The sequence below is a fragment of the Lagenorhynchus albirostris genome, chromosome 11 (assembly GCF_949774975.1).
Source record: "Lagenorhynchus albirostris chromosome 11, mLagAlb1.1, whole genome shotgun sequence".
NCBI lineage: Eukaryota > Metazoa > Chordata > Mammalia > Artiodactyla > Delphinidae > Lagenorhynchus > Lagenorhynchus albirostris.
In genome coordinates, this window is record NC_083105.1 from 51,797,914 (window position 1) to 51,825,268 (window position 27,355).

At 40.9% G+C, this 27,355-nt stretch overlaps 1 protein-coding gene across 1 annotated transcript in view; it reads right to left on the reverse strand.

Annotated features, from left to right (window-relative positions):
• Window positions 1-9,943: 9,943 nt before the first annotated feature.
• The window catches only part of TBC1D30 (TBC1 domain family member 30), an 86,740-nt gene continuing 69,328 nt past the window's right edge, over window positions 9,944-27,355 (reverse strand). The window contains exons 10-13 of the mRNA XM_060165559.1: window positions 21,308-21,420; window positions 19,397-19,536; window positions 16,790-16,996; window positions 9,944-13,513 (exon numbers count right to left, since the gene is read on the reverse strand). Of these exons, the coding sequence (XP_060021542.1) occupies window positions 12,726-13,513; window positions 16,790-16,996; window positions 19,397-19,536; window positions 21,308-21,420 (1,248 nt within the window). The 3' untranslated portion in view covers window positions 9,944-12,725. The remainder of the gene's footprint in view (window positions 13,514-16,789; window positions 16,997-19,396; window positions 19,537-21,307; window positions 21,421-27,355) is intronic.

The following is a 27,355-nucleotide window of genomic DNA, read 5'->3' on the forward strand; positions in this document are numbered from 1 at the left end:
TATTACATGATATCACTTACATGTGGAATCTAAAAAGTGATACAAATGAACTTATATACAAAACAGAAATAGACTCACAGACACAGAAAACAAACTTACAGTTACCAAAGGGGAAAGAGGTTAGGGAGGGATAAATTAGGAGTCTGGGATTAGCAGATACAAACTATTATATATAAAACAAACAACAAGGTCCTGTATAGCCTTGTACTATACAGCACAGGGAACTATATTTAATATCCTGTGATAAAACATAATGGAAAAGAATATGAAAAAGAATATGTATATTATATATACATACATACATATGTATAACTGAATCACTTTGCTGTATACCCGAAACTAACACAACGTTGTAAATAAACTACATTTCAATTTTTCAAAAAATATTTAAGCATGAAAATGGAACCTATAAAAGTAGAAGAAAAACAGTAGAGAATTTTCAAATAATTACAAAGATGTGAGGAAGCACTTTCTAAATATCACACAAAACCCAGATGCTATAAAATAAAAGGCTGATGAATTTGAAAAGATAAAAAATGTTTTAAAATATATATAGGTGTCAACAAATCAGCATAATCATTAGAATTAGAAACAAAAAGGGAGAAGTAGCAACTGACACTGCAGAAATACAAAGGATCATGAGAGATTACTAGAAGCAACTATATGCCAAGAAAATGGAAAATCTGGAAGAAATGGACAAATTCTTAGAAAAGCACAACCTTCTGAGAATGAACCAGGAAGAAACAGAAAATATAAACAGAACAATCACAAGCACTGAAATTGAGAATGTGATTAAAAATCTTCCAACAAACAAAAAACCAAGACCACATGGCTTCACAGACTCATTCTATCAAACATTTAGAGAAGAGCTAAAACCTATCCTTCACAAACTCTTCCAAAATGTAGCAGGGGGAGAAACACTCCCAAACTCATTCTACAAGGCCACCATCACCCTGATACCAAAACCAAAGATGTCACAAAAAAAGAAAACTACAGACCAATATCACTGATGAACATAGATGCAAAAATCCTCCACAAAATACTAGCAAACAGAATCCAAGAGCACATTACAAGGATCATAAACCATGATCAAGTGGGGTTTATCCCAGGATTGCAAGGATTCTTCAATATACACAAATCAATCAGTGTGATAAACCATATTAACAAATTGAAGGAGAAAAACAGTACGATCATCACAATACATGCAGAAAAAGCTTTTGACAAAATTCAGCACCAATTTATGATAAAAACCCTCCAGAAAGTAGGCATAGGGGGAACTTACCTCAACATAATAAAGGCCATATATGACAAACCCACAGCCAACATGGTTCTCAAGGGTGAAAAACTGCAACCATTTCTTCTAGGATCAGGAATAGGACAAGGTTGTCCACTCTCACCACTATTATTCAACATCGCTTTGGAAGTTTTAGCCACAGCAATCAGAGAAGAAAAAGAAATAAAAGGAATCAAATCAGAAAAGAAGTAAAGCTGTCGCTGTTTGCAGATGACATGATACTATACATAGAGAATCCTAAAGACGCTACCAGAAAACTACTAGAGCTAATCAAAGAATTTGGTAAAGTAGCAGGATACAAAATTAATACACAGAAATCTCTTGCATTCCTATACACTAATGATGAAAAATCTGAAAGAGAAATTAAGGAAACACTCCCATTTACCATTGCAACAAAAAGAATAAAATACCAGGAATAAACCTACCTAAGGAGACAAAAGATCTGTATGCAGAAAACTATAAGACACTGATGAAAGAAATTAAAGATGATACAAACAGATGGAGAGATATACCATGTTCTTGGATTGGAAGAATCAACATTGTGAAAATGACTCTACTACCCAAAGCAATCTACAGATTCAATGCAATCCCTATCAAACTACCAGTGGCATTTTTCACAGAACTAGAACAAAAAATTGCACAATTTGTATGGAGACACAAAAGACCCTTAATAGCCAAAGCAATCCTGAGAAAGAAAAATGGAGCTGGAGGAATCAGGCTCCTGGACTTCAGACTACACTACAAAGCTACAGTAATCAAGACAGTATGGTACTGGCACAGAAACAGAAATATAGATCAATGGAACAGGATAGAAAGCCCAGAGATAAACCCACGCACATATGGTCACCTTCTTTTTGATAAAGGAGGCAAAAATATACAATGGAGAAAAGACAGCCTCTTCAATAAGTGGTGCTGGGAAAACTGGACAGGTACATGTAAAAGAATGAAATTAGAACACTCCCTAACACCATACACAAAAATAAACTCAAAATGGATTAAAGACCTAAATGTAAGGCCAGACACTATCAAACTCTCAGAGGAAAACATAGGCAGAACACTCTATGACATAAATCACAGCAAGATCCTTTCTGACCCACCTCCTAGAGTAATGGAAATAAAAACAAAAATAAACAAACGGGACCTAATGAAACTTAAAAGCTTTTGCACAGCAAAGGAACCCATAAACAAGATCAAAAACAACCGTCAGAATGGGAGAATACATTTGCAAATGAAGCAACTGACAAAGGATTAATCTCCAAAATTTACAAGCAGCTCATGCAGCTCAATATCAAAAAAACAGACAACCCAATCCAAAAATGGGCAGAAGACCTAAATAGACATTTCTTCAAAGAAGATATACAGGTTGCCAACAAACACATGAAATGATGCTCAACATCACTAATCATTAGAGAAATGCAAATCAAAACTACAATGAGGTATCACTGCACACGAGCCAGAATGGCCATCAACAAAAAATCTACACACAATAAATGCTGGAGAGGGTGTGGAGAGAAGGAGACCCTCTGGCACTGTTGGTGGGAATGTAAATTGACACAGCCACTATGGAGAACAGTATGGAGGTTCCTTAAAAAACTACAGATAGAGCTACCATACGACCCAGCAATCCCATTACTGGGCATATACCCTGAGAAAACCATAATTCAAAAAGAGTCATGTACCACAATGTTCACTGCAGCTCTATTTAAAACAGCCAGGATATGGAAGCAACCTAAGTGTCCATCGACAGATGAATGGATAAAGAAGATGTGGCACATATATACAATGGAACATTACTCAGCCATAAAAAGAAACGAAATTGAGTTATTTGTAGTGAGGTGGATGGACCTAGACTCTGACATATAGAGTGAAGCCAGAAAGAGAAAAACAAACACCATATGCTAACATATATATGGAATCCAAAAAAATATGGTTCTGAAGAACCTAGGGGCAGGACAGAAATAAAGACGTAGAGAATGGACTTGAGGACGCGGGGTGGGGGAAGGGTAAGCTGGAACAAAGTGAGAGAGTGGCTTGGACATACATACACTACCAAACGTAAAATAAATAGCTAGTGGGAAGCAGCCGCATAGCACTGGGAGATCAGCTCAGTGCTTTGTGACCACCTAGAGGGGTGGGATAGGGAGGGTGGGAGGGAGACGCAAGAGGGAGGAGATATGGGGATATATGTATATGTATAGCTGATTCACTTTGTTATAAAGCAGAAACTAACACACGATTGTAAAGCAATTACACTCCAATAAAGTTGTTAAAAAATATAAAACAAAGTAGCATAAACAAATTTAAAGATAATCAGCAATGAGAAAAATCACAACGCATATTACAGACGAGGACATTTTTCTTAGTGTATAAAGAACTGGTATCAATAAGGACCAAAAAAAAAGAAAGAAAGAAAGAAAGAACAGGGCTTCCCTGGTGGCGCTGTGTTTGAGAGTCCGCCTGCCGATGCAGGAGACACGGGTTCGTGCCCCGGTCCAGGAAGATCCCACATGCTGCAGAGGAGCTGGGCCCGTGAGCCATGGCCGCTGAGCCTGCGCGTCCGGAGCCTGTGCTCCGCAACGGGAGAGGCCACAACAGTGAGAGGCCCGCGTACCGCAAAAAAAAACAACAAAAAAAAGAAAGGTTCAAGACTTCCCTGGTGGTACAGTGGTTAAGAACCCACCTGCCAATGCAGGGGACATGGGTTCGATCCCTGGTCCAGGAAGATCCCACATGCCACGGAGCAACTAAGCCCATGCACCAAGACTACTAAGCCTGCGCTCTAGAGCCCATGAGCCACAAATACTGAGCCTGCACGCCACAACTACTGAAGCCCGCGCACCTAGCGCTGGTGCTCCGCAACAAGAGAAGCCACCACAATGAGAAGCACGTGCACCACAAGGAAGAGTAGCCCCTACTCACTGCAACTAGAGAAAGCCTGCGCACAGCAAGGAAGACCCAACGCAGCCATAAATAAATAAATTTATTTTTTTAAAAAAGGTTCAGAAGGTTATTATGCTGCTACTTATAAATATGTGCATGTGATAGTGCTTGAATATGCATAAAATCTTCCTGGAAGGGTATGCAAGAAAATAGTAGTGGTGGTTTCCAGTGGGTAGAGAAATTGGTTGGCTAAGAGACAAGGCATGGAGGGAGACCTAGTTTTTACCATGTGCTTTTTGTACATTTTGAATTTTCACCATGTGCAAATATGTGCAAAGTGAAAGTTTAAATAATTTTGTAAATGTCCTGTTGCTTAAAGATATTGAAAACCACTGAGCTCCATGATCTCTAGATCTGACATTTAGTAATTCCATTATTCCAATACAAACACTTTTGTCAAATAATTCTATGATTCTGTGATTTGTTTCCCACATAAAAAATGCACTAGAAACTCTGGTCCACAGTTCCACGTGCAAAAAAAAAAGAAAACTTTAAGCTTTTCACCATCTGCTAGTTTGGTTGCATATACATATGTGGAGTTTATCAGGTGACAGTTATATGTAACCTGACTTTTCACAGACCTCAGCAAATTTTTCATCCAGGTAGGGTCCCTGTAACAGCAACAACTCAAACCACTGTTCTCACATACATCTTTTGAGGTAGGGCCTATAAAGTCTTCCTATCCTCTTAACACAGGGCAAGGTTTTCTTGAAATCCTCAAGAGGTGCTTCTCTTGTTTCCCCAAACAGGTGTGCTCCCCAGCAGGTGCTCCTACAACTCTGCTGGACGCCTCAGCTCCCCAAGAGGCCCACTCCACAACCCAGCCCTGCTGCTTCCCATCGGATGCCACCCGAGCTGCTCCAGAGCCTTCTCTGTCAGAGAGCTGCATGAGCACCTGAGGGAGGGAAGGGAAATGCCCTCAGTTTCCATTATAGCCGGTGAGAGCAATTCCACAAATATGCTGTTGGACCCCCAAATTTTATGGAATTCGGTTAAAACAACCCTTCCATGTTCTGCATATAGTTTCTCTGCTCTTCACAGGACTCAGCTGTGAATGCAGATGGGGCTGGAACAACAGGTAAGATTGGTGGAAAATCGTTTCATACTCAGAATCACTTGTCCTTCTGCCGCAAGGAGATACAAGGCCAAAGAAGATCCAAAGGCTGGAGGAAAGAACCCTCTTCGTAAAACAAGAACCACTCTCCCTGACTCTATCACCAGCTTACACTATCTATTATTATGATGGGGAGGACAGAGCCCCCAAAAAATAACAGAGCTCAAGAGAGGTTTGACTCACTAAACTAAACTAAAAATATTAGCTAATTTTTACTGACTATACCACTATTTTGCCCTTTTAACCTGTAATCTTCATAAAATGCCTGTTCCAATTGACAGGTTTTTAATATGAATGATAGAAAACCCAACCAAACAGGGTAAAACCCAAAACTGGAATGTTGGCTGATGTAATAAATGGTGTAGAGAGATTAATTTAACTTCAGGTATGGCCTGATCCAGGGGCCATCTGATATGAAAAGGGCCTGGTTTCTGTTTCTGAACTCTGCTTGTTCAGTGTTGACTCACTTCTCCAAGAAACTCTCCTCTCATGGGGAGATGTTACAAGATGGCTGCCAGCAGCAACTCCTGGGCTTTTTCCTTTAGGTTCAAATCCACTAAAAAACGAGCAAATCAGCTTCCCCAAGAGTTCAAAACAAGAGCCCAGGAATTGAGTTTCTTTGCCCATGTGCTTGACCATGAGTCAGACACCATAGCAGGGAAGAGGGAGAGTGCTGAATGGCTTGGTCCCTGTGCTCCTGGGGCATCAACTTCACCAGACTACATGGAGAGAGTTAGAGAACAAAGCTCGCCAGGGCATTGTTGCCCAAGGAAGGTAGTTAATTCTAGGCAGCAAAAATAGCAGAAGCCCACAACAAACCTTATGAGGTTGAAATTATTATCCTCCTTGTACAGATGTGGAGATAGAAGGTCCCAGATATTAAGAAACTTACACAACATCATACTATTGGAAAGTGGCAGGGATTGGATCTGACCCCATTGATGTGTGTGATATGACTAAAAGGATGGGTGGGTGTTTCCCAGGCAGACTGGAGCAAGGAGGGTGTTCTAGGCAAAAGTTAATGAATACACAGTTACGAGGGTGTTGGGAGAGCAAGGAGCTTTCAGGGAATTTCAGGTTGCTGTATGCAAAGTTCGCAGACAGTGCAGACAGTGCAGGGCAAAGAGCTTAAGCTCTCGTGTCAGAGGGATAAAGACCCTGCTATTTGCCATGAGGTAAACGTGGTCAAGGACATAACAAGTCACCCCACTTTTATCATCTCTAATACAGGAATAATATGCTTTGTGGGGTTCTTGGGAGGAATATGCCAGCGAGATAACATAGATAAAGGAGCTAGCATAGTGCCTAGCAGATAGGATCTCAACAAATGGTTGATGTTATTCTGCTGATGATGATAGATCAAACTACAGGCCAGATCAAACTAAGACAAGAGTTTTAGCCTTTATACTCCAGAAGATGGGAACCGATTGAAGGATTTTGTCCAGAGGAATGGTCTGATCAGTTTTTCATTTTAGAAGAATCACTCTGGCAGCAATGTGTAGCCACGGCAAGAGAGAGAGGTGGGGTAGGATGGGAGAGACTAGTTGAAGGACATTTAAAATAGGTTGACCAGTGGTTGGCAAATCTAGTTCAGTATCAAAATTTCTAGGGGAGGTTTTTTTGTTTTGTTGTTGCTTTATTTTGTTTTAATACAGATTTCTAAACTCTCCAGGGGTTGGGAGACACCTGGGTTGAAATATCAGCTAAGTCCCACCCAGAAAGCTGTTGGCCCCTTAGGGAAATTGATCCACCTCCTCCCCAAGGATCAACATCACCTAAAGAAAAACTAGAAGTGCTACAGGAATATATAGAAGGAATGCAAATATTAAGAAACAGTCAACTGTCTGGTTTTTTAACCTTAAACAGAAGACTCTCGAGGCCCCTGGGATGCAGGGTATAGCAGTCAGATAAGGCTTGCCTGTGCTGGAAGGAATGAAGAGAATGGGATAGAGAGTGACTTTGAAAAAGGTCAGTGGGTTTGATCAGAGCTGAGCACCAGGAAAGAAGTAGACTCAGATTCAGGACATAGGCAGCAAGGAAATTCATGGGAGCTGATCCAACCCCCAGAGTCTATGGGTCCCCATTTGGTCCCTATTTAATTGAGCCCAGGCTGCCTTTGTGGAAGAGCTACACTGCACAGTTCTGCTTTAGCCATCATCCAGTAAGGGCTTCCCATCCGTAGCTGTATCCTAGTGATTCTATGACTCCAGACTTCACTGAAACTTTCATCTGAACTGCCTCATGTGGATAAGAGATAACTGCCATTTCAATGGCCCCAACACTCATGGGCCATTGCACTTTCATAATTAATGTAACCATTACCCCTATTCTCAGATGTTTACATTGTTTCTACTGTTTCCAAATTTCCTCTAGTAAATTTAACAGTGCAATGAAAATTTGCATATAAAACTTTCACTGCTATCACTTGCAACCCTAAAATATCTTAATATGCTTCGATGAAACCCGGTAATGGCTATTTTCTCAAGTTCAAAGATACCAAATCTCAAGCACCACTTCCCTCTCAAAGGATGTAATTAGGGATCATTTGATAAAGTTAAATATTTGTTGATTTTTTTAAAATCTCTTCGTGAGCAAAGAATAAAAGGTACTTTCCTTAACCTGATAAAAGATACCTACCAGGAATCTCAGGAAACATCTGACTTAATTGTTTTCTTAAAAGTCAGGAATGAGATATGAATGCCCATTATCACTGCTTCTATCAATGACGGAGGTCCTAGGGAAAAAAAGAAAGAAACTACTGCCTCATCCGGAGGTGTAGAGAAACAGGCATTCTGCTTGTATATATAGTAAGTTCAATCTTCAAGGATGGCAACTTGGCAATACATATATATAAGTTTTAAAAATGCACACACTTTCTGACCCTGCAACTCCACCTGGATGAACATACCCTAAAAAAATTCTTAGGGTTGTGTACAAAGTTATAAGTATTAGGATGTTCTCTCCAGTACTATCTACAATCAAAAAATACCTGTTTGAGATACACACTACCATATATAAAACAGATAAACAACAAGGATTTACTGTACAGCACAGGGAACTATATTCGATATCTCTTAATAATCTATAATGGAAAAGAAGCCAAAAAATTATACATACATATATTTATAACCAAATTACTTTACTATATACCTGAAACTAACACAATATTGAAAATCAACTACACTTCAATTTAAAAAAAAAAACACCTCGTGGACAAGACACTGGTTATGTGAATTCTGGCAAAAACACATGATGAAATAACAGTTACTGAAAATGATACTGTAAAAGAGCATTTAATGGAAAGAAAGCTTAGTTTTCTCAGTATATCTTTTTGTAGATAGTGGTGTGTATATACACGAACACACATAAAAAAACATAGTGGAGAGACCCATACCAGAATACCAATGATTCCTCATGCTCTTTCTGTTTTCCAGATTTTCTTAACACATGTCATTTTTCTAATTAGGAAACTAATATATTTAAAATGCTGCCTCAAATGACAGCTGTAGGTAGCAAAAAGAAGTGGCTCAGCAGCTCTATTTACAATAGCCAGGACATGGAAGCAACCTAAGTGTCCATCGACAGATGAATGGATAAAGAAGATGTGGCACATAGATACAATGGAATATTACTCAGCCATAAAAAGAAACGAAATTGAGCTATTTGTAGTGAGGTGGATGGACCTAGAGACTGTCATACAGAGAGAAGCAAGTCAGAAAGAGAAAAACAAATACTGTATGCTGACACATATATATGGAATCTAAAAAAAAAAAAATGGTCTGAAGAACCTAGGGGCAGGACAGGAATAAAGACGCAGATGTAGAGAATGGACCTGAGGACACGGGGAGGGGGAAAGGTATGCTGGGACGAAGTGAGAGAGTGGCATGGACATATATACATTACCAAATGTAAAATAGATAGCTAGTGGAAAGCAGCCGCATAGCACAGGGAGATCAGCTCGGTGCTCTGTGACCACCTAGAGGGGTGGGATAGGGAGGGTGGGAGGCAGGGAGACGCAAGAGGGAAGAGATATGGGGATATATGTATATGTATAGCTGATTCACTCTGTTATACGGCAGAAACTAACACACCATTGTAAAGCAATTATACTCCAATAAAGATGTTAAAAAAAAAAAAAGTGGCTCAGAAAGAGTAAAGGGAGATTTTATGAGGGGAGATGGCAGGCTGTACACTTGACCACGGCTCTCCATTATCTAGAATCCATAAGACCAGGAAGCTAAATGGCATTCTTATTGTTCTATTTTATTAAAACAAAGAAAAATGACAGATCCACAGGTTATTTTTATACACACACATACTTCCACACACACACACACACATTCCTGAATAAACTCTTTTACTCATATTCGGGAACTCGCCATTTTGCCAAGTTCTTGGCAGGTCATAGGCCACCCAGCAACCCAGTGATTAGACTGGCGGAGATGGAGTTTATTGGGCTGTTCTCTTGGTTCACGTGACCAAGGTGGGGTAAAGTTGACAGGGTAAGAGAAGGGGGTGGGGAAAGTCACAACAGCGTTCTATGCAGGCGCTCAGATAAACAACGTCACAATAGCTACAATAATGAGAATCTTTATGCATATATCTTTGTAATCAGTACAGTTCTTCAGAACAAGAGAGACTGAAAAAGGGAATACAATATTCCAAACAGTTACAGCCCCATAGGTTGACATTACAAACTAGGTTTAAAGTATCTGGAGGCTTTTGTAAGAGAACTGAGGTGCAGAGACATGAGGAGTCGGCTCCGGCCTAAGTGCTGACGGGGTACAGACATATCTAAAAATGAAGAAACCACTACTTGGTAAGTACTGGTGCTGGCATACAGTGTCCAATACAAAGAAGATAAAAGTCCATACTGGTCTCTTCGTACATGCTGTGTGCTACAGGCTACTGCAGATCCTTTATTTTCTAAAGTAGGCAAAGCTCACAAGTTGACCGATACACATGGTGATTACATGGTACAACGCATGCACTTTAACAGGACAGAGTGCTTTGACAGGAATCTGTCAGGTTTGGAAATCCTGATGAGGTCATTTTTACCTCAAAGGACTATTTTCCTTTCAGTAGTTTATTCATTCACTCAACAAATACTTATCCCAAGCCGTGTGCCGTCACATCCATTCTTTTCTCAGGAAGACCAACCCCAGGAAACAGATACAGCATGTGCTACTAACCCTAAGACAGGTGGCAGACAGTGATGGTACACGCCTAAGAACTGCAGTAAGTGCCCTCCACCGCCTCACCCACCTCCCCAGACCCAGACCCTCCGGGAGCTGGGAGCTGACCCAAGAGAGAAAAGAAAAATTCTCTATTCAAGTCAGACATCCCTCAAGGGGAAATGACTATTCTGACTCACTTGGGAAGGGGGAGGAGGAAAGAATACAAGGTGGAATGTAAAGTTCAGCAGATGGAAGAAAATCGTATCACTGCCCTAACTTTGGAAAATGCAGTGGGTCTCGGCCTGGGGGTGGTATGCGAAGTAATCCCAACTCTCCACCTACACCCTTCCCAAGACACAGGCTGTGGGAGCGGCTGCTTTTTAAGAAGCTGCATGCTAACTTCAGATGGCACAGAATTCTCCTGCAAGACCAAAACTGCAATAACTTATTAGTCATATTTTCCATCTTCAGTTCTTTGGAGGGTAAAAATACCACAAAAGGGATAACTTTTCTCATTGTATATATCATTCTTGTGTTTTCTGTGCAAAAAAGCCCACACAGCCGCATTCTCTGTTTTATTATAAAAATTGGTGCCTCTCATAGTAAAAACTCTTTCTAAAACTATAGCTTTGGTTTCAGAATTAGCAATCCAATTAGCTCAAATGAATACTGACTGCCTCATCAAAATGCCGGCAAGCCTAGCCGAGGTCTTCCAGGGAACGAGGATAAAAATGCCAAGTCTATCTTCTAACTTTGGTGGGAGAAGGGGATTGAGGAGTGAGCCTTTTGTCCAGCCAAAATGACAGCTGCATGAAGCATTTTTTAAATGAACTACGTTTTCGGATAAGAAGGTCAAAGCTGGTTTTATGAAATGCCATCTCAGGACTCTGTACCATCTGGAGAAAGGTCATTTGAGTCAGGAGGGAGTGCAGTGAATAGTTTCCCAGTCTTGGTTTCTAGAACCTATGTAGCCAGTGCACCTGGGTACACGGAGCATAAAACCCACCTATTGCACTGGAGGCAATGTGGCTGAGTCACACTGAGTATCGGGAGTATTTACCTTGAGTATCTGAAGTACTACTTCACCTCTGTGTGGCTCAGAGTTCCCATCTGCATGGTGGAGATAACAGGTGCTCTCTCTGGGGAGGAATGGGCGAGACAGAGCTAGAAAGCACTGGGGCCTTCTCCAGGGAAAGGCAGTATTCAAGTAAGAAAGTACTCAACAAAGTACTCCCACCCATTAAAAAAAGCACAAAATTCAAGTAACAGAGTTGCAGGTGCCATGTTCCAGCTTTTGAGCAGAGGCTCCTCACATCTGCAGTGGAGAACTGATAGGTAAATGAGCTGCATGGTGGATCCAGGCCAGACAAGCTCTGTATAGAGCCCATGGATCATCCCACCAACAAGGACCAAAACTCTGCTTAAGAAGCGAACACGAAGCTCGAGGAAAGCTCGGTGGAGTCAGCAAGCTGTTGAGAGCAATTGCTTAAGGCATAACCCATTTGTGTCCTCTTCATAAGATCTTCCAGCTGATGATCAAGCTACATTTCAACAGATAAAGGCTTTCTTCCTTTTGCGGTAGAAATAGAAAGTGAAAGAAAGGCTATCTAGATTTTTCTCCTGCATTTTAGCACTAGAATGAAACCCAGTTTTGAGACTGGCTGAAAGAAACTACTGAAGGAAAACTCACACGTACAAACATTCTCCCCAGGGGGGCACGAAGAGGGAAATTGGGAAGTTCTTTGCAACTAAGGAACTTACTTTCTTTTTACAGTTTCTGTTCTAGCAAGCTAGTGTGTGCATGCTTGAGTATTAATAACACCCAGAGAACTGGAAGGTTGGGTGGGGGGGTTGTCACAGGCACCCTGAAGGCCCTCAGAACAGGAGGAAGGAAGAGGGGTTAACAGCCTAGATACAAAGTCTTTTCTAAACAGCTCACAATGAAAAGTTAGGAAAACTTCACACTTTAAAACCACAATATTTATTTTGCCACAAGAACCCACTGTATCGATGATCTGAAGACATCCCTATTCTAGCACCCATTATAAAATTTCCAGTTCCCATTTTTATGAACCGTTGCTCATCTCTGAACCTATCTCTTCGTTTTCAATGGACAACTGAAGCTCTCTTGGAGCCATCCAGCTGGAACCCTTCTGCCACCGTGAAGAGGTGAATGTGGATACACAGTTGCTGAAAGATGTCACCGTTTCTTAGTACTACTGTTTCCACCGCTGGACTTGCTGAAGCTCCTGCTCATGTAAGGAAAGTGCACAGTTGGGGTTCTTTCTGTAGGACCATATAATCCCAAATTCCTGGCAGTGGCTGACTTCCGCAGTGGCTTGACGCTGGGAAAGGGGCTAAAGATGGGAGTTTTCGGGTGGCTGCCTTGGGGAGACTTGCCAGGGGCCTTGTTTCCTCCAGGTGTGTCTGGCGGCTCCGGGAGGTGCTGCTGGCAGGGCAGGTGCACCTTGGGATCAGTTTCAGCAGCAGCATCCCTTGCGTTCAGTTCCAAGGCTTCTAACTTCACCTGGACCACAGACACGTCGGCATCAGCATCCCCAAACAGTGGCTCTGGAGACTGCCCTTCGATGGTCCTCCCAGTGCCGCCGTCGGAGCCGCCACCTTCCCTTTGAGCTGCCCCCGCACAATCGGAGGAAAACGCCTGCACTGCCCCCAGACTGTGAGTCTTGCAGCCCTTGTTCTGCTCGTCTATCAGCCCGACGGTGTCCCCACAGCCCAGCTGACTCTTGGTCCTCGCCGTGTTCTTTTTGTGGACCCGGATGTGAGTTCGCCATGGAGAATTGAGCTTGGTCCTGAGGTCTTCATAGGGGACGGGAGATACTTTGCCTCCTGTGTGACCAGGGATGTGGATGACGGCATTCTTGGCAGCTCTGTTTGACATTTTCATCTTCTTTCCTAAAAGAAGGTGGTTTATAACTGGAGAGTTGTTTACCTGAGATGGGAGAATGCTGGTCACTGGCCCTTTGTCTGAAAGAAATGTTGAAAGGTCGTGTGAAAGGTACCACAGAGAAAGACATCCAGCACAGAACAGGAGTCACACACAGGTTGTGCCCGGACCCTGCCCACATATTTCCCAGGTCTTGGCAGAGTCATGTAACTGAAGGCAGCAGAAACTGAATTCGATCCTAGAGCCTGGGGTACGGAGTCCCTCCTCTTCAAAGAGGAGGAGACAAGCGGCTGAGGATACAAAAAGGAACAGACTCTGACCCGTTGTTACTAATTAGAGCCCAGCCTCCCTAATGTTTTTTACAGAGAGCCTTGTGTCTGAGAAGCAACCTCGGAGGTCTTGTATCTAGGAAATCTTTGAAGTTTTTTTTTTTTTAAATAATAGGTCAAACACTATGACCATATAGATTACCAGCTGTCAGCTTCTGAGAGGTAGAAAAACAACACACTGCATATTATTGAGAGACAGCAGAATGAGAGAAGTGATAAGAAGGTGGTAAAAATGCAGTGACATCACAGCTATCCAGTGCCTGGCTCTACTTCCACTCCTGTGTCCTCAATTGACTTTGAAAGCAAATTGAAAACAGGAAAGCACCAAAAGCTGTGTTCTCCTGCAAGGCACTGTTAACAGTATTACCGTCCTCATCCTGTGGCTGACCGAGCCCCTATTTCCAATGAAGCTTCAACACTCATGGCCCCAGGGACGACAGCTGCAGGCAGAAGTATCAAGAGCAGACCCCGCTGCCTTTGTGTGAACAGCCTTCCTCCTGATATCTAGGTCACGTGGCTGAACTCCCGTCTGTGCTTCTGGACTGCTCCTATCTACCTACCTCTGGTCACAGTCCAATCTTCACTGAAATTTTGACACCTGTTTCCTCTTCACTCTATGTCCTCCTACCTACCTCGGTTACTTTACTGCCTCGGGGACTGACCCATCCTCCACCTGCCCAGTTCCATCCTAAACCTCATCCCTCGGATCTGCCTCATGTGAAAAATATTTAACTCTCATATTCCTCTCTTTGACTCTTCCAGCTCTCAGACTCTCGATGTAACTATACTTGGTACTAAACCATAAAGATTTCCGTTCCTTGATCCCTCAATCTTCTCATAACCTCTCACCGTCTCCTCGGCTCAATTACACCCCTACCCTGCTAGATGCACGGTGGATCCCTTGGACCACACCTCACCAATAACCACACATCCAGGCATCCCTATGGCTTTATCACACAGGCCTGGCAAAACTCCACTCTAGATCCACAATTCACATTCTCCTTTCCAAAACAGGAGCTGCTAATAGCTGCTGGGGGTGGGGATGCGGGTGGGGGGAAATCACACAGCCATGTGGATTGATTTCCCTTAAATTCATAACTTCCTATTTTTGTTAGGTCCGCAATGCCGCTGAACAAACTTTCTTTCCCTCTCCCATTGCTTCTGACGGCCGATCCAAATCTTCATCACTTTCTTTAAGCTCCCACCCAACCTTCAACTTACTCCCAAGCAAACAACTTTTCCTCCAATTTCTTCATACAAACAGAAGCTATCAGGACTGAAAAGCCTTAACTTCCTGTCCTCCCTAACCTAGGAAGCTGGTACCTCAACCACCATCCTTACCACCTTCCTTTAAATCTCAGAAGCTGAGGACTTTTGCCTCTAGCACAAGTTCAATCTCTCCGCCTGTGCTGCTGATCCTATCCTACACCATCTCCTCTAAAACCCCGCTACTCAAAGTGCAATCCCCACCCAGCAGCAGTGGCATCGCCTGGAGGCTTATTGGAAATGCGTCATCTCAGTCCCACCCACAGCTACTGAAGCAGATTCCTCATCTTGACACATCCCCAAGTGATGCGTATTCACACTAAAGTTTGAGAAACAATGCTCTCAAACTTGGCCCTTGAGCAGCAATCTCTCCCTAAAAATAACCACATAAACCCTGATCTAGAGTAGGGGTCAGCAAACTTTTCCTGTAAAGGACCAGACTATAAATATTTTAGCCACTGTAGTGCAAAAGCAGCCATAGACAATATGCAGACAAATGGGCATGCCTGTGTTTCAACAAAACTTTATTTACAAAAACAGGCAGTGAGCAGAATTTGACCTACAGACCATAGTTTGCTGACCCCTGACTAGAGTACAGACACTGGGCTGATTTAGTACCCAATGGCAATTGTTCACCATTCCACCTAAAGCTTCTGAAAGTGGTTGGAAAAGAACTACCTAAAGAATCAGAACACGGGGGTTCTAGCCCTGGCCTGACCACTCACTATAGTTATATAATCCTCATATATAATCCTTATATAATTACAACTGAACCCTATAATTCAGTTGCTAAGCCTTCCTGAATTACCATTTCCTCATTTTTTAAAAGGACAGAAGAATATCTGTCCTTGCCTTTCTCATAGGTTTAAGGACAAATGAGGATATGTATGTGCCAATGTTTTGAAAATTAAAGTGTTAGAGCTGTTAGTTCCTTTTGTGTTTGCTTTTTTAATGATTCAGGATAAAGTAAGCATCTTTAAGAAGTTGCCTACTCCTCCCCAACAAGTGAAAGGTAAATTCAGTTTTTTTGCAAGATCAGTCACATGCTCACAAGCCTCTTAAAAACATGTCAAATTTACATCTTGGTTAATCCTGGATCGGCATCATTTTCATTAGGAGTTCGCTTAAAAGAAGACAAACCAATTCCCAAATCAGCATATATTAAACAATAAATCAGACTGTTCATTGGGATTTTGGGAATTTAAAGGAAAAAAGAAGCTTGACAATCCTTGGAAAAGAGCATTTCCAACTGCAGTACAATTGTGTTCTTCTCAGCAGACTCCCAAGACACTGCTAACCCACAGTTAGCAGGCACAGTAATGGCTTTTTCCTTTTCCTCTGATCACAACATCTGTTATACTACCTAAATGACTGGTAGCAATATTATTTACCAGTATACAGATGACTAAATTCTACTTCCAAATGCCTGAAATTTAAGAGGCAATAGCTCCCAAATGTCTCAAATCCAAGGACTGCATGGCTTTGCAACATTCTAATCATTTGTAAAGCCTTCTCCACAAGCATACAGAGTAAAGAAGTATTGAATACCATCAATTGCCTGGTCCTTGGGACCTTTCTCTTATTTAGAGCCTGATAAGATAAAATAAAAAGTGAGAAGATAAAGATGTTATTGTCTCCTGCCAGCTGTGTTGGTGGATGCCGAGCCAGAGTGAGCAGTAATTCCCAGGACATCCTGGGAATGCTCGGTCTTCCTTTCACAAGTTGACACGGAGCTGAAATTGACTCAAAGAAGTACATTACCTGCCCTGATATACACCTGATGAACCTGCTGCTGCTGCTTCTTTTTAATCCGAGAATATTGCTGCTTCAGCGCGTTGATATCTGTGGTCATGCGTTCCATCATCATACTGTTAAAAGCTGCATGGTATTCACTTCGGCAGGAATTGATCGCTCCTGGACTCAGCTCCGCAATGTTATTGGATCTCAGATTCTGGTCCCCATTTGGTTCTATATTCCAAGGAATAGAGACAAGGAGACACTATCACAGGAGGAGAACGGGACTAACTGGGAATTGTTTATGTTATATAACCTGGAGTAGTATCTTAACCTCCAGGAAATTCTGAACCATAAAAAACATGTACACTAGAATTTGTCTAGTACTTGTTTTTATTTGGTCCTGAAAACATTTCTGCATTTTCTTATTAGGCTAACTGTGAGTCTGAAACGAGCTGTGTGGGTTCATTGTTTGATTTTATGACCCCTTTGTTCATTATATGGACATAAGATCCGCTGTTTCCAGATAAAAAATCACTGTCATTTTCTAAAATTCCCTTAGAAAAATATCACTCTAGCTGTCTGAAGTCAGGGTACAGATTTCCATATAACCACATGAGGATTTACAAGGTTCCACATAACTAACTGCACGAGGACTCACAACTATAAATTTGTACATTTTACACTGTAGGGTTTAGTCATTCATTACAAGTGAGTTTTTCTTAAGTTAAAAACAGCAAGATTATCAAGACTTGAGATCATGGTATCACTAGAAACACTAGAAATGAAATGTTTTTATTCATTTAACAAGCACTTCCTGACTGTCCACTATGTGTGTTATGTCTGACGTGGTTTCTGCTCCTGTTAACACCAACAACTCGTAGATTTATCCCTTAAATAAATTTGAGATTACCTCCAAGAAACAGAAGTAAGGACTGTGTGAAAATACACTCACATGCCACACAGGTAAACAGGGGATAAAATTAGGCTTTTCTAACACGATATGTAAAACTTGCCTGGGGACAAGCTTAAAAAAAAAGATTAGTAGGGGATTTCAAGTATCCTAACATCTGCTGAAAGTGTTATTCAGATAAAGACCGAACATCTGGTAAACTTTCTTTTTTATTGAAAATACTTCTCTAAGGAGAAGAAAATTAAAAGAGGACCTCTAATCTAACTAAAGTAAAATCAACAAGAAAGACTAAGGATGAAATTTAGGAGAAAATGACCATGTCATCCCAGAGCCTATAATTGCACAGAAAGAATAACAGGGGGGAAGAAATGGAACGTAGACCCAGATGACAGAAAGCAGATTCAAAAACATTAGAGTTAAAATACTAATTGATCCCGTAGCTAGAAATCAAAAGCTAAAATTCAGGCAACTAAGGAGGAGATAGAAACCATTACAAAACCAACAGAACTCTTGTTGAGTTCAGATTTTTTTAAGTCATTTAAAAAGATGACAGGGGAGTGCATACCAAGAACACACACACAAAATGACATGAACCGAACATTAAGCAGGTTAAAACTCAAAACAAGCTAAGGCTTGCAGAACATACTCAAAACTACCACGACCAAAACAACAACAACAGAACAAACAGACAAACAAAAAGGAAGCCTTCTAAGCAAGAGGAACAAAAACAAGAAAATAGCCCCATGACTTTGAGAAGGCAGTATAAAGCTAGCAGATGGCAAAGAGAATGCAGAGGTGCCTGACATCTTTTGTTTCTGTCCTCTTTCAGCACGGAGAATGGTCTTCAAACTAGAATAAATGTCATAAAGGAAGAGCTGCCACCAAAGATAGGAAAGATCACAGTGGGGGAACCGCGAACTGCTTCAAAAGAGTTCATTACACGAATAATGTCCAATCTATTTTCTGCAAGAAAAAAACAAACATAGCATGACATTCAATGCAGAGCACCACTTTTTAAGGGGGACACTATCAAACTGCAGGACATTTAGAGGTGAATTTATAGAACTTTAAAAGTTCTGGAAGACATATCTTTGAGAAATTCTGAATTTGGACCATGAAGAAACTTTTGGGGGACGTGATGACTGTCCTCAAGATTCAAAGGAGACATCCAGCAGAAGAGGGAGCAGACTTGTTCTATTTTGTTCTGAAGAGAAGAACTATTAATAGAACTAGTAAGTGGAGTTTCTCTCTTCAAAACTAGAAACGCTGGGCTAAGCAGAGGAATTAGCAGAATGTCTTATGAGATAATGAGTTTCTGGTCCCTGAAATTCAAGTAGAGGTACCACAATATTTTGGCTTTAGGGAGTACTTCTATAGTGGAAAAGAAGCCAGTCTATAATGAGTTCAATTTAACTCAAACAGAATGTAGTAAGCATCTATTATATGCCAGGCTCGGTGCTAAGGAACTGAGCACACAAACTTAAATCAGACGAGTGGGAAGCAAAACGAATCATAAAGAAAAAGAAATATGTATTATGCATGTAACACATAACAGAGAGATCCTCCTAAATGATAAAGTAACAGAGAAGTTACTTTTAATAAAGACCGTTAATAGTGGTAATCAGTTCGGGAAACAACAGGCATTTATAGGACACAATAATACTACCCTTGCTATAGTGAACCAACACATTGTGAGTATCTAATAGATGCCACCTCTTTACCTTTAACTTGCTTTTGGTACTTCTGCAGTTCAGGTGCCAGGAGCCCACTAAAAGGTCCGAGACACCCCACTGCATTAGCAATAGCATCTTCATCATCTGGGTCATTCTCTTCATCGCTGTCTCTGACCTTACCACGTCGTCTTGGAAAACATAAAAGAAGGAATATTTTTCCAAAAAGTGGTATTATTTTTAAATAAGTAATATAGCCACATGACTTAAATGACATATATATAAGGTATATACATGATTATAATTTCTATAACATATTTATATAATTATATTTTTATAATTTATACATATATATATAAAGTCCATCTCCCATCCCTGTCCAACTTCTACCCTGTTCTTGCCCCACTTAATCCCCACAGGTGACCACTGTTACTAGTTTCTGATGTGTTCTTCAGCTTCCTTATCAGTTAAATAAGCAAATATGACTATACAGTCTCATTTTTCACCTCTTTTTCGTAAGTATTAGCATGCTATATATAAGTACCCTCTTCTGCACCTTGCTTTTATTCACCTAAAAAAAAAATCTCTCCATATTCACAGAGAGCTTCCTCCTCATCCTTTTCTTAATGTCTGCACTGTACTGTACGTATACATTATTGTTCGTATGTATGCACTGTATTGTATGTATACATTATTGTTCGTATGTATGCACTGTATTGTATGTATGTAGCCCATGTTATGGAACCAGGCTGCTAAATGATGCACACTCAAGTGGTTTCCAATGTTAAACTATTATAAACAACACTGCAATAAATAACCTTATACCTACTGTGTTTTGCCTGTGTACAAATATATTTGTTGGATAATTCAGAAAGGTAGAATTGCTGGGTCAAAGGATATATGCAATAGTAATTTGGGAAAATACAGTCAAATTGCCTGCCCCAAATCCCATGGTAATTAACCTCTCGTGAGCAAAGTGTAAGAGTGCCCGTTTCCCTATAGCCTTATCAACAGAGAGCACATCAACCTTTTGAATTTTTGTCAACCTGATAAGTGAAAAAAACAGAATTTCAATCTCGCTTTAAGCTGCATTTCTCTTAGTCCAAGTGAAGCTGCCTTTTATGTAAACTGCCTATTCCCATACTTTCATCATTTTTCAGATGGTGGTCATTTTCTTATTGACTTCTAAGAACTTTATATATGAGAGGAATCAGTTACAAATATTTTTTCACAAATATTTTTGTGTCTGCTTACGGAGGTTTTCTTTTGCTCTGTTTTGGTTTTAGTCATGCAGAAAATTATTTTTAAAGTACTTAATCTTTTATCCCTTATTGGTTTTTTTGAGTCAGTTATTAAGGCCTTCCCAATTCCAAAGAACTAACGACATCCTTCCACATTTTCTTCTGCTTATTATTTCAGTTTTTTCTATTTAACTGTCTCATCTCTATGGAGTTTATCCTGATGTATGGTGTAAAGTATGACTCTAACTTTATTTCTTTCCAGACTGAGTCTCATTGGCCCAGCACCATTTACTAAATAGTGTATCTTTTCAGTGTTGATTTACATTTTCATATATTAAATTCCTGTGTGTGTGTGTGTGTGTGTGTGTATACATATTTGTTAATTTCTGGTCTCCACAGTATTTTAAACTAGCTCATCTTTCTACACTTCTTTGATTCTACCCTTTTTTAATTACTGAGATTTTTAATATCTGATATTTTTAAATAAGTTGTGGGGTTGCTAAATATCCCTTCAGTTTATGTTCCAACCTTCTTTGGAAAGTATACTTTCAAAAATCTCCCTCTGGAATTTAAATCAAAACCTTTGGGAAAGAGATATTCAGATTTTAAGCACCAAACTACTTCAAATGTATTTCTGGGGTTTAACAAATATTAATAACAAATTAAGGTATTAAGTCTTCCATCATGAAAACAAGAAGGAAAAAAAAAAAAAGGACCTTACCCAGAAACTGAGGTGGGCTTAATTGTGGCTGGGAATGGTGTAATGTTGTAGGTGTATTTTTCCCTCAGCTCTGCCAACTGTGGAAAAGGGAACGGAGCCATAGAGTACACAGTCTGGAAAACAAGAACAAAAATGTCAAGTTTGAAATGGTGGCCTTAAACAGCTCTTATCAATCCTGCAAAGACATTAAAGTTCTATGATTTGGGTGTGAAGAGGTAGATACTGCTCCTTACACAGCAGGTGGAGAGAATATACTTCAGTATCGTTTTAGAGAAAGACAAAAGAATACTGATAAAACAACAGTTAGTCCCCAGATCAACCCAGCTGGGACTGGGCACTCCCATGGGTGAACATGGGTGGGCAAATGGGGACAGTCTGACGTTCTCTTGCTCATTTGATAGATGGGCTAATTCAGAAATTCACAGCTCCCTATTACTTCTTTCGCTGTGAACCCATCAATCTTCTTCATATGTACCACTCGTTTCTCAAAGCTTTGCTTGATGATTGTTATAGGCATCAAATGTCAGCCTTCCAGATACAATTATGTCCGGGGGACAATCTTGCGATCACCTGCAAGCTTTCTCCAAAGATACCACCTTTTCAAATGTCTGTGAATCAGTTCTAGGTGAAAATTGTTAACTGTTATTTTTAAAGAAAAAAAGAAAGAAAAAAAGTGACAGGGTGTAAAGCACAGGCTGTTAAAAATCTATAAATAAAATTGGGAAAAGCACCTGTGCTTCCTCCAGGATTTTAAGATTATGTATCATTCTACAAGCAGGAGGGAGATCATCTTGTTTGTTCTCTTAATTTTATGAAAATTTAACTGCTCCAAACATATTTCTTCAATCTTTCAGGTTCTTATTCACCAGAAAATGTATATTAATCACATTAACTTTCATTTCTTCCAGGAAGCCATTCAAATGTCCTGATAACACTTTTCTAGGACAATATTTTGAAGTGGTATTTTTCATTTCAACAGTACTGTTTTCCTGAAGGCTTAGGAGATGTCTAATATCTGCACAGGTAGGAAAAGGAGGGCTCTGAAAGGGGCTTCCTAGCACTGCAGCCTCACCCCACAGCTCAGAGCCACCACTGGGACAGTCCACCACAATTTCGATTCTAAACAGTCTGCACATCTGACTGTCCCCAAACTTCTGTGGTATCCGCTTATACCTTAGTGTAACATCCCAAGATTCCAAACAAGGAAGTGTTGACTAAAATTCCTTCCCTTTGATTCTCCATTGCTTATTATGCAAAGTTACACAGTTTACTGGGACCACAAAAGTCATCTCCAAGTCGTATTATCTCATACATACTTGATTACAGACAGTCCCTGACTTACAATGGTTCAACTTAAATGATTTTTCCAATTTACGAAGGTGCAAAAGTGATACACATTCAGTAGAAACCCTTCTTCGAATTTAGAATTTGGAACTTTTCCTGGGTTTACGATACGCCATAGGTCCTCTCCCGTGATGCTGGGCAAGGCAGCTCCCCATCAGCCACGTGATCACGAGGGGAAACAACCAATACATTTACAACCATTCTGGACCCAGACAACCGTTCTGTTTTTCACTTGCAGTTCAGTATGCAATCAATTACATGAGTTATTCAACTCTTCATCATAAAATAGGCTTCGTGTCAGATGATTCTGCCCAACTCTAGGCTAATGTAAGTGTTCTGGGCATGTTTAAGGCAGGCCAGGCTGAGCTGTGATGTTTGGTAGGTTAGGTGTATTAAATGCATTTTCAACGTACGAAGGGCTTATCTGCATGTAACCCCATCGGAAGTCCAGGAAGATCTGTGTACCCAAAAGGCTGAGAAGCAGTACAAATTTACTAACAGTGAACTGTTCCCCACTGGGAAGAAGCAGAAGGCGCCCTGTGGTTCCCACTAGTCTGGAGTGTGAGATTAAGCTGGTTCCCAACCTCTCTAGGCCTCCTTTCTCTCATCTGAAAAAATGAAGGCATGAAACTCAGGATGCTGGTTACCTCTGAGAGGAGAGGGGGTGGCGGGATCAGAGAGAAGGGTATGAGGGTGTTCACCTGTGCTGTTAATGTTTTATTTAAGTTGGGTCATAGGTGTGTAAGTTTTATTATTTTAATGCATTCTGTATGCCTGAAATACTTCATATAATTTCATTAATAACATGGTCAGAGTACACTCTCACATTTTTTGATCCCACAAAGTGTACCAGCAGCTCATCGCCCGAGAACCTGCTTTACTGCCAGTATGGAATTCTTCCCTCCTTGCTCCTGTGACCTGTCTTAACTCCACATACCCTTTTGAGGGAAATGGAGAGATGTGAAAACCTCAGCACCCCAACTTTAAGTGCAGAGCACGGCACCTCTGCTTGGGTCTCAGTACAGCAGCATCAGTCTCTGACACATCAAATGTTGGTCCCACTGCTGGGCCAAGAGTCAGCCTGTCCCTCACTCATGAGACTTTTCTTCCTTAACAATTTAGAAACCTGGTTCAGATTTCAAGAAACCCATACCATGCAATGAATAGCACGGTGACTATAGTTATTGATACTATATTGCGTATTTGAAAGTTGCTAAGAGAGTAGATCTTAAAAGTTCTCATCACAAGAAAAAAAATTTGTAACTGTGTGTGGTAATCGGTGTTGACGGGACTTACTGTGATCATTTCACAATATATACAAATATCGAATCATTATGTTGTATATCTGAAACTAATGTAATGTTATATGCCAATCATATCTCAATAAAAGAGAAACCCACACCATCTGGATTCAAGTTTAAAAGATGAAATTATTAACGCTAGGAATTTCAAAATTCTCTACAAAGTAAGATGCCTCATTGGAGACAATTAGTGGGATGTCTAGCTGAAGATTCACTTGTTTTATTTTTGCCAGTTTTATTAAAAGTTATCAGAAAACTCCTTTGTCCAGCCTCATGAAGGAAGTGTATAAGAAAAGAAAGGGCTAATAAGGACCTACTGTATAGCATGGGAAACTCTACTCAATACTCTGTAATGGCCTATATGGGAAAAGAATCTAAAAAAGAGTGGATATATGTATATGTATAACAGATTCACTTTGCTGTACACCTGAAACTAACACAACATTGTAAATAAACTATACTCCAATAAATATTAAAAGAAAAAAAAGAAAGAAAGGGAAGTACGTCTTGCCCCTACTCTGTCCCATCCTGCTCCAGGGTAAACAGTCTGGGGTCTTACCAAGCTTCCTTCAAGGGCGACTCAGCTAAAGACACTGGACCAAAAGGAACACTGGCTCCATTGAGCTGCATTCTCTATTCCTGGTCTTCCTTTCTCTATAATTTACTTTTAGTCAGCCCTTCAAAGCATACATCGGTGTTCCTGAAACAAATGTGCTAAGAGTACTTTGCATATACTCACTCACTTAAAGGTCTCACATGTCGGCAGGCATGTTTATCCCATGAAGGTACACCACACACACCACCACAGTCCTCAGGATACCTGAGAAACTGTAGACTTCCAACTGTGTAAATCAGAGATTTGTAACAGATTTCAAGAAAGGAATTTTACTAATCATCTTAGAGCCAAAGTATAGTACATGAATAGGGTCTTACGGTTAGAAAGAAATTTAAACATAATTTAGTTCAACCTCCGTCCCAAGCAGGAGTTCCCTCTAACGCATCTCCAACAGATGATCATAAAGGCACTGCTGAAACACCTGCAGTTACGGGCACACACAATTCTGCAAGGCAGACGGTTTCATTTTGACAGCACTAATTAATCAAACAGTAACCTTCTACTGGACAAGCATTCACATCCACGTAATTTCTACTTCATCACTGATACAAAAAAGGGAACAGTCCAAGGGCAGGTCCTGCCTCACGGCACATGAAAGCTCCCCGCAGCTAACAGTAAATTATTGACAACCACTTTGGGCTAGGTTTTCCTAAGCACCTAAAACCCATCTAGTAAACAGCATCTAACTAACTTTTCTCTATATTACTCTTAAAGAATTCATGAGAGACTTTGTCAAAAGTCTTACTGAAATCCATATACACTATTTTATCAGCATTCTCCCAATATCTTTTTCTAACATTTTTTTTTTTAAATGGCCATTACTCGTAAAATAAAAGAGTGACGCAATTTGCAGGGGGAAAAAACCCAGTAGATTATTTTGCGTATGGCCCCTAGAACAGAAAAAAATACAGAAGACCAAACAGGGAGAACGTTTTCATCTCTTCAGCTCGAAAATAAAGATCTGTATGCAGTCCAAATTTTTCATCTGGAGTCATTTCAGGTTTGCTGACAGACTTAAAAGTCTACCATAATTGGATCACAGCCACTGAATTAATTTTTTTTAGGAGTACAGAAAAGAGAGTGCTTGAAATGACATTCAGCATTTCTCTCCTTAATACTCTACGATGTCAAGGAAAACCAAGTCTATTTACTGCCCAAACTACCAACACACATTTAAATAGACATTTATATTTAGGCACTGCTGAAAAGGAGCTGTATTTCTCTTTTTCATTATTGACATGCTTTAAAAGAAACATGAAAACATAAATTGTACAAAATTAGGCTCAATTCATCTTCACCAGATGTTTCCCTCGGCAGGAGAAATGCTGCTAAAATGGAATTCTAATCAATCAAGCCACAGCCTACATTTTTCCTTCCAGGATTCTCTTAAAGCAGAGTAAAGAAGGGGTGCTCTTTTCTCTCTTTTTTTTTTTTTTTTTTTTTTTGCGGTACGTGGGCCTCTCACTATTGTGGCCTCTCCCGTTGCGCAGCACAGGCTCTGGACGCGCAGGCTCAGCGGCTCTGCGGCATGTGGGATCTTCCCGTACCGGGACACGAACCCGTGTCTCCTGCATCGGCAGGTGGACTCTCAACCACTGCACCACCAGGGAAGCCCATCTCTTAATACTTATGACTGGAAATTCCTGAAGGACAAAGATGGAGTACCTCAACATATCTATCATTCCTTCTGGCCATGTTTAAAGTTTAGGTGAGATAAAACGTTCCTCATTCTTCTAAAAGGGATTTCAGCTTTTAGAAAGTCATGTTTTCAATAAGGTGGAAGCCCTGTGTTGGGTGGTGAGGAGAAGCACTTGGCCAGGTGTCGAGCTTGGGCCCCAGTTCTGGGTCTGCCGCTAGACAACCTAAGAATATGGCAAGATGCTCACTCTCCACGTCTTAGTTTCTTCTCTGTAAAATGACAGAATTAGGTTAGTGGACTGTTAAGCTTCTTTCAAACCAGTGTTTGTCTAAGTGTTAGCTCAAAGCCACTTGCATCAGAACCACCCACGGGCCAAATATCTGCCTTTTAATACACTCCTGACATGCTGCTTACACACAGTCACGTTTGAAAACCACTGCCTCGGTTTCTAATGTTCTATAATTCTGTGTATGCACTGAGCAACCAGGTGGATTCTTAGCACTACATTAGATGTTATGGGAATACAGGGTAATACAAGGCCCTTATCATTAAGGAAGTTGCTAGATAAGATGAACATATTTGAAAAAATACCAAACAATATAAAATAATTTGTAATGAACATTAAGTCAATTGCTGACAATCTTAAGTACTGAAGGAGTAGGGAAGAGGTATCATCAACGAGGGCTGAGATGACAGAGCCCGAGGGGAGGGGAGAACAGACTGAGTAGGATCCGGTAGACAGAAAGGATCTGCCCAGATAGGGTGTCAGAGGGAACCACAAGCCCTGTCATGGGGATGAGCAAGGCCCACAGAGGACTGGGTGGGGACAGAGCTATGGCCAGTGCAATAGGTCCTGGCTGTGAAGTAGTGGGGAGCGCCTCTGGATAGGTAAGAAGTGGGGCAACCACAGAATACCTCCAATGCAACCAGTGTGAAGACAAATCCACCTTCCTCCCCCGTGAACTTTTCCTCTTCTTCCTAAGCCAGAAACCTGGGGGCTGTCCTTGGTTCTCCCTGTCTTTCTCCCTCACCCCATGTCCACTTCCCACGGCCAAGTCCTGTCAACTTCACCTTCTAAGTACTGCCTCTGTTCCATTCTTGCTTCGACCCTTCACTGCCTCCCCATGGTGACCCCTTCAAGTCCACCC